We start from the raw sequence: 8,112 nt of genomic DNA on the forward strand, positions 1-8,112 counted from the left end.
CGGGGCAACAACAACGGCTCGGAGCCCAGTGACATCATCATCCCTCTCAGGACTTCAGACAGCGTCTTCTGCCCACACTACGAGAAAGTGAGCGGGGACTACGGTCACCCAGTGTACATCGTTCAGGAGATGCCCCCCCAGAGCCCTGCTAACATCTACTACAAGGTCTAAAGTCACCTCCACCTCCCTGGCAGGGATTGGTCCCTCCTTTCCCACCTCTCTGTTATTGTTCTTGTTGTTTTTACAGAAACGTTACTGTTGTGGTTATTATTCCTTGTTGTTGGGATTCGTTGGAGAACACAAAGAGAAAAGCTGCTCGCTGGGGATTTTTGGGGGAATACCTCCTATTCGCTCCTCTTCTCTCCCAGCAGCTTGTGTGTTTGTGTGTGTGGACAGACGGACGGACGGAAGGACAGATGGATGGTTGGAGAGACAGAAAGACAGAAAGAAGCCCCCCCTACACGTGTTTGTTTTGGATACACAGAAGGAAAAGAGGAGTTGACCCAAACCTCCCTGGATATCCTGCTCTGGGATTCTCCCCGAAAGAGACTACTGCTGGGAAAGAGAGGGAAAGAGACAACGGAGGGAGAAAGAGAGGGATGGCAGAGAGAGGAAAAGGAGAGAAGGGGCGGACCATGAACTCATGTCAGTAATGGCAGGTAGCCCCTCTGCCCAGGTACACTTTGTGGATTCAGTGACGGGAGCGGAAATATCCACTCTGGGACAATCCCGATTGACACACGGACATCACCCACACAACCACCCACTCACTCACCCTATCACCCACACACACCCACATACTCACCCACTCTCAGTCATTGTGAACTGTTCAGACCCTCGTACTAATTACAACCCATATTTCCCTCATCGTTCCGACCACACCTTTTACTTTCTTGCATCATCAATCATTACCGTGGTTACTTGAAAAAAGGTTTTGGAGAAGAAGAAAAAAACATGATTCCTTTTTATAGCGTCATATTGTTGGTTCATTCCTGGTATTGTTCAACTTGCAGATAGATTTTTTTTTGTAACGTGGTATTGTCGCAGCTCATGCCGTGCTGGTGTACGTGACTTTCAAATACACACACACACACACACACACACACACACACACACACACACACACACACACACACACACACACACACACACACACACACACACACACACACACACACTGCAGCACTGGGAGAGCAGAAAGCAGGACTTAGAGAGGGCTGGACCATATGTAAGATGAGGTGTTTGATTTGTGTTCCGTCCCATCGGGGGACATGCTGCTCATTCTACTCCCTCTGAGTGGTCAGGGCTCGCCAGGTGGCTTCTGGGAAAGGTGGAGGACCTAAATGAATGATAGAGCAGCATTTTTTACCCCCCCACTGTCCCTCTACCCAGTCAAGCAGTCAGATCACAGAGAGGGAGAGAGAGGCGCTGACAGTGGAGGTGAAATAGAGAGAGGATAGAAGCTGCATCCCTTTTGGTGTGGTTGTAATAGTAGCAAGGACTGGCTTTCCATAGATGGGCTATTTACAACACCGAGAGGTGTTAGTGAACCGGAAATACAGGCAATAAGAAATCCCATCATGCCTTGCTGCTGCAGTTTCAGCTACATGGAGGAAAGGTAAAGATAAGAGAAGCCCAGGTCTGGTGGAGTTTAACCCGGCTGCTGGCTGAAACAGAGAGGCCCAGGTCTAGTGGAGTTTAACCCAGCCGCTGGCTGAAACAGAGAGGCCCAGGTCTGGTGGAGTTTAACCCAGCCGCTGGCTGAAACAGAGAGGCCCAGGTCTAGTGGAGTTTAACCCAGCCGCTGGCTGAAACAGAGAGGCCCAGGTCTAGTGGAGTTTAACCCAGCCGCTGGCTGAAACAGAGAGGCCCAGGTCTGGTGGAGTTTAACCCAGCCGCTGGCTGAAACAGAGAGGCCCAGGTCTGGTGGAGTTTAACCCAGCCGCTGGCTGAAACAGAGAGGCCCAGGTCTGGTGGAGTTTAACCCAGCCGCTGGCTGAAACAGAGAGGGCCAGGTCTGGTGGAGTTTAACCCAGCCGCTGGCTGAAACAGAGAGGCCCAGGTCTAGTGGAGTTTAACCCAGCCGCTGGCTGAAACAGAGAGGCCCAGGTCTAGTGGAGTTTAACCCAGCCTCTGGCTGAAACAGAGAGGCCCAGGTCTGGTGGAGTTTAACCCAGCCGCTGGCTGAAACAGAGAGGCCCAGGTCTAGTGGAGTTTAACCCAGCCGCTGGCTGAAACAGAGAGGCCCAGGTCTAGTGGAGTTTAACCCAGCCGCTGGCTGAAACAGAGAAGCCCAGGTCTGGTGGAGTTTAACCCAGCCGCTGGCTGAAACAGAGAAGCCCAGGTCTAGTGGAGTTTAACCAAGCCGCTGGCTGAAACAGAGAAGCCCAGGTCTACTGGAGTTTAACCCAGCTGCTGGCTGAAACAGAGAAGCCCAGGTCTACTGGAGTTTAACCCAGCCGCTGGCTGAAACAGAGAGGCCCAGGTCTGGTGGAGTTTAACCCAGCCTCTGGCTGAAACAGAGAGGCCCAGGTCTAGTGGAGTTTAACCCAGCCGCTGGCTGAAACAGAGAAGCCCAGGTCTACTGAAGTTTAACCCAGCCGCTGGCTGAAACAGAGAAGCCCAGGTCTGGTGGAGTTTAACCCAGCCGCTGGCTGAAACAGAGAGGCCCAGGTCTAGTGGAGTTTAACCCAGCCGCTGGCTGAAACAGAGAGGCCCAGGTCTAGTGGAGTTTAACCCAGCCGCTGGCTGAAACAGAGAGGCCCAGGTCTGGTGGAGTTTAACCCAGCCGCTGGCTGTAACAGCTTTAGGTTCTGTAGTGTCTGCTCCCAAGGACAACAAGAACCGTTGCTATCCTACACAACTTTATAAAGCACAGGGACATCAAAGCTCATGGTCACTGTTTCTCAAGCATCATCTTTAGCATTTCCTTGTTGTTTTTTTCTTACTATTATACTTTTTTTTTTAGAAAAATAGATTAACATTTATAGGAGGACATTTTGAAACAGAAAGAGTAAGAAATAAACCATCTGAAAAAACATGATTTATTCATCATAGACCCATTTGAGCACAGGTGTTGTCAGAAAGACAGTGTTGATAAGTTAACGCTGATATATTCTGGTATAAAAGTACACATTATGCAAGCTAGGGTTTTGATGATCTAATTCACCCATAATGTCCCATCTTTTCATTAACTTCCACCCAGAGACACAGGACTAGGGCCTGGGAAGGGGATAGGGAGGGCAGCCTGGACATATGCCCCAAGGGGAGAGGTTGTTGGACCCAAAATAGCATAACCACGAGGCAGACCAGCAGTGTATCCCACACTCCTTCACTGTAGCATCTCCCAAAGGACCATGGGAAGATTCTCATGATGACCCTGTGCCCCTCTTTCCCCATGCTACCGTGTGCGTGTGTGTGTGCCTCCTTTTGAGCAAGGCCAGTGAAAGACAGCCATTTTGTTCTCTTTATTCACACACATTTGAAAACATTGACTTAAGAAAATGAGAACACGATTGTGACTTATACCACACCCAATCATGTATCTGTTCACAACCAACATTCTCATTAGTTCATTAAGAACATCAAATTTCACCAAGCCTTGTATGATCTGGGGTTTGTGCCTCTAAGAGGCTACAAAATCTGCAAATATGCAATTTCTATTTATTTTTTTAAGAATTGAGAGAAATCTACACCTATGGAAAGTGTTCTTAAACCACTGAGAGATGTAACAACAAACAGGACAAAAACAAAACGAGTAAAGTACATCACACGAGCCTGCTGTTAGAGTTTTTGAGTTCTAGTATTATTTTAAACTTTTTTTTCTCATTTTTTTTTACTGTGTGCTGTAGTTCCAAGGTAAACTGTGAAAAAAAAGAAACATTTTGAAAATGAAATGCACCTGGATAGTTATTTAAGAAAAAGTGAGAGAGAAAAACAAAAAAACACACCAGGAATCACAAACAAATTGATTTTTCGTTGCTGTCTGACATTCGACAGAATATGACAATCGTTTTAGTTTCTTTGAATCTGACGTCCTTATCCTAGCTAACGTACAACTGACATTCTTCTAACATGGCTACGGTCGTTTTTCTGTCTCTGTTATATGAATGAAATGTTGCAGAAATGTTGAGAGAATGTTAGTATCCTGGCTAGGAGAAGTACCTCAGGCTACTGTAAAATGCCTTGCTCGTATTGGTCAGCCCTTGGTCACCTGACTCAGTAATTTTGCACCGTTCTTCTGTAGGTAAGAAACTGTAAATACATGAATGTTTGTATTGTTTATGGATCCTGGGTTGTTACAATAGCCTTATTCACCTTTTTAGGAAAGTAAATGGAACACGCTTCAGTAAAACAGAGCATACTTTCGTTGCTAAATAGCTTGTGTATATATTGACAAGATCAATAAAACAATGTTTTTATCAACTCTTAAAGTAAGATGTTTTGTATACAATTAGATTTTTTTTTTGCTATGTATTTTAGCTAGCGCTCGTTGGAAAGCCCTTGTCCTCCTCCCACTCCCTCCCCCTTTGCACTGTTTCCATGGCAATTTGGTTTGGAAACAATCGAGAGAAAAAGTTGCCAAACCGACTGCTGCATATTCGTGTGTACCATAAATATTTATTGAATTCATTTTTGTTGTTGTTCTGTTTTTTTTATTTGATTTCTGTTCAGTAAGTGACACAGTATTACGATTGCGTTGTTCATTTGTCTACCTGTCCTGGTTTCGTTAGTCTATCCTGGTTTTGTTAGTCTGTCCTGGTTTCGTTAGTCTGTCCTGGTTTCTGTAACCCCTCCCCTTGCAGTTTGAGATGACCAGGCCGTTGAAATGGTTAAACATTAAAAAACAAAATAAACTAAAGTGACACACATTCCACCAGTCTGTTAAGAACTGAAAATGTTTTTCAATAAAATGTTTTTCCTATGGACATGCCGTCTGTGTTTTCCTATGGTCTGTCTGTGTTTTCCTATGGTCTGTCTGTGTTTTCCTATGGTCTGTCTGTGTTTTCCTATGGTCTGTCTGTGTTTTCCTATGGTCTGTCTGTGTTTTCCTATGGACCTGCCGTCTGTCTGTGCTGTTTTGAGTCTGTATTTCTGTCTGAATTAGATGGATTTTCTGAACTTGTGGGTTCTCTACAGGACATCACACTGTGCAACACTTGTGGTTACATACGGTTTGCACTGCAAAACACTTCGACCTTCCCTAGGTACAGCATTTGATACTATTGGAAGGCATTGACATCTTACCAAGACAAATTATTTGAGTGCGTTGACAGATCATTTCACTTTAACCTCTCTGGGGGACACACTATTCAACAGCCAGTGAAATAGCAGGGCTGCAAATGCAAAACAACAAAAATCTCATAATTCAAATTTCTCAAACATACAACTATTATATCCCATTTTAAAGATATGCTTCTCGTTAATCCAACCACATTGTCCGATTTCAAAAAGGCTTTACGGCAAAAGCATAACATTAGATTATGTTCGGACAGCGCCGAGACAAGAAAAACCACACAGCCATTTTCCAAGCAAGGAGAGGCGTCACAAAAAACATAAATACAGCTAAAATGAATCACTGACCTTTGATGATCTTCATCAGATGACACTCCTAGGACATTATGTTATACAATACATGCATGTTTTGCTCGATCAAGTTCATATTTATATCCAAAAACCAGCTTTTATATTAGCATGTAACGTTCAGAACTGGCATACCCCCGCAAACTTCCGGTGAATGTACTAGCACATCTTTACTAAATTACTCACGATAAACGTTCACAAAATGCATAAACAATTATTTTAAGAATTATAGATACACAACTCCTCTATGCACTCGCTATGTCCGATTTTAAAATAGCTTTTCGGTGAAAGCACATTTTGCAATATTCTCAGTAGATAGCCCGGCATCACAGGGCTAGCTATTTAGACACCCAGCAAGTTTAGCACTCACCAAAGTCAGATTTACTATAAGAAAAATGTTATTACCTTTGGTGTTCTTCGTCAGAATGCACTCCCAGGACTTCTACTTCAATAACAAATGTTGGTTTGGTCCCAAATAATCCATAGTTATATCCAAATAGCGGCGTTCTGTTCGTGCGTTCAAGACACTATCCGAATGGTAAAGAAGGGTGACGAGCACAACGCATTTCGTGACAAAAAATTTCGAATTATTCCATTACCGTACTTCGAAGCATGTCAACCGCTGTTTAAAATCAATTTTTATGCCATTTTTCTCGTAAAAAAGCGATAATATTCTGACCGGGAATCTGCGTTTAGGTAAAAAGACGAAAGAAAATAAAGCATGGGGTCGACTCGTGCACGCGCCTAAGCCCATTGTCCTCTGATCGGCCACTTGCCAAAAGCGCTAATGTGTTTCAGCCTGGGGCTGGAATTACGTCATTCACCTTTTTCCCGCCTTCTGAGAGCCTATGGGAGCTTTAGGAAGTGTCACGTTACAGCAAAGATCCTCAGTCTTCAATAAACAGGGGCAAGAAGCTCAAGGAATGGTCAGACAGGGCACTTCCTGTAAGGAATCTTCTCAGGTTTTTGCCTGCCATATGAGTTCTGTTATACTCACAGACACCATTCAAACAGTTTTAGAAACTTTAGTTTTTTTCTATCCAAAGCCAATAATTATATGCATATTCTAGTTACTGGGCAGGAGTAGTAACCAGATTAAATCGGGTACGTTTTTTATCCGCCCGTGCAAATACTGCCCCCTATCCCAAACAGGTTAATCTTCATGCATTTTCTGCGTGAGCGGAATCAACTCAAAACAGGTCATTTTCAGTTCATGATCTCAGTACATTTTATTTTTCATTTTACATTTGTTAGTCTCTTGGAAATGTAAGCACGTGTTTCTCTGTTGTGTGTGTCTGTGTGCTGTTTCTCTGTTGTGTGTGTCTGTGTGCTGTTTCTCTGTTGTGTGTGTCTGTGTGCTGTTTCTCTGTTGTGTGTGTCTGTGTGCTGTTTCTCTGTTGTGTGTGTCTGTGTGCTGTTTCTCTGTTGTGTGTGTCTGTGTGCTGTTTCTCTGTGTGTGTCTGTGTGCTGTTTCTCTGTGTGTGTCTGTGTGCTGTTTCTCTGTTGTGTGTGTCTGTGTGCTGTTTCTCTGTTGTGTGTGTCTGTGTGCTGTTTCTCTGTTGTGTGTGTCTGTGTGCTGTTTCTCTGTGTGTGTTCTGTGTGCTGTTTCTCTGTTGTGTGTCTGTGTGCTGTTTCTCTGTTGTGTGTCTGTGTGCTGTTTCTCTGTTGTGTGTGTCTGTGTGCTGTTTCTCTGTTGTGTGTGTCTGTGTGCTGTTTCTCTGTTGTGTGTGTCTGTGTGCTGTTTCTCTGTTGTGTGTGTCTGTGTGCTGTTTCTCTGTTGTGTGTGTCTGTGTGCTGTTTCTCTGTTGTGTGTGTCTGTGTGCTGTTTCTCTGTTGTGTGTGTCTGTGTGCTGTGTTCTCTGTTGTGTGTGTCTGTGTGCTGATTTCTCTGTTGTGTGTGTCTGTGTGCTGTTTATCTGTTGTGTGTGTCTGTGTGCTGTTTCTCTGTTGTGTGTGTCTGTGTGCTGTTTCTCTGTTGTGTGTGTCTGTGTGCTGTTTCTCTGTTGTGTGTGTCTGTGTGCTGTTTCTCTGTTGTGTGTGTCTGTGTGCTGTTTCTCTGTTTGTTTGTGTCTGTGTGCTGTTTCTCTGTTTGCTGTGTGTCTGTGTGCTGTTTCTCTGTTGTGGTTCGTGTCTGTGTGCTGTTTCTCTGTTGTGTGTGTCTGTGTGCTGTCCCTTCTCTGTTGCGTGTGTCTGTGTGCTGTTTCTCTGTTGTGTGTGTCTGTGTGCTGTTTCTCTGTTGTGTGTGTCTGTGTGCTGTTTCTCTGTTGTGTGTGTCTGTGTGCTGTTTCTCTGTTGTGTGTGTCTGTGTGCTGTTCATCTGTTGTGTGTGTCTGTGTGCTGTTTCTTTCTTTCATTGTCTGAGTATGTTTAAGAATGTAGTTCAGTACATCAGTAGTATCTGTATACTGTATATCAGTAGCCAGTAGTATCTGCATACTGTATATCAGTAGCCAGTAGTATCTGATGTCAGTAGTATCTTTATACTGTATATCAGTAGCCAGTAGTATCTGCAAACTGTATATCAGTAGC

At 44.4% G+C, this 8,112-nt stretch overlaps 1 protein-coding gene across 3 annotated transcripts in view; it reads left to right on the top strand.

Moving 5' to 3' along the window:
* The window catches only part of LOC106586865 (ephrin-B2a), a 37,710-nt gene extending 32,782 nt beyond the window's left edge, over positions 1-4,928 (top strand). The window contains exons 5-6 of one of the 3 annotated variants that reach the window (XR_006761937.1): positions 1-2,720; positions 2,768-4,928. The exon at positions 1-2,720 is cut by the window's left edge and continues 233 nt beyond it. Coding sequence is in view for 1 of the 3 variants with exons in the window: in XM_045707410.1 (XP_045563366.1) it covers positions 1-171 (171 nt within the window). In the remaining 2 variants the exon portion in view is untranslated. The other 2 variants (XR_006761938.1, XM_045707410.1) reach the window with 2 other exon arrangements.
* Positions 4,929-8,112: the final 3,184 nt, after the last annotated feature.

The sequence above is a fragment of the Salmo salar genome, chromosome ssa25 (genome assembly GCF_905237065.1).
Source record: "Salmo salar chromosome ssa25, Ssal_v3.1, whole genome shotgun sequence".
NCBI classification, from domain to species: domain Eukaryota; kingdom Metazoa; phylum Chordata; class Actinopteri; order Salmoniformes; family Salmonidae; genus Salmo; species Salmo salar.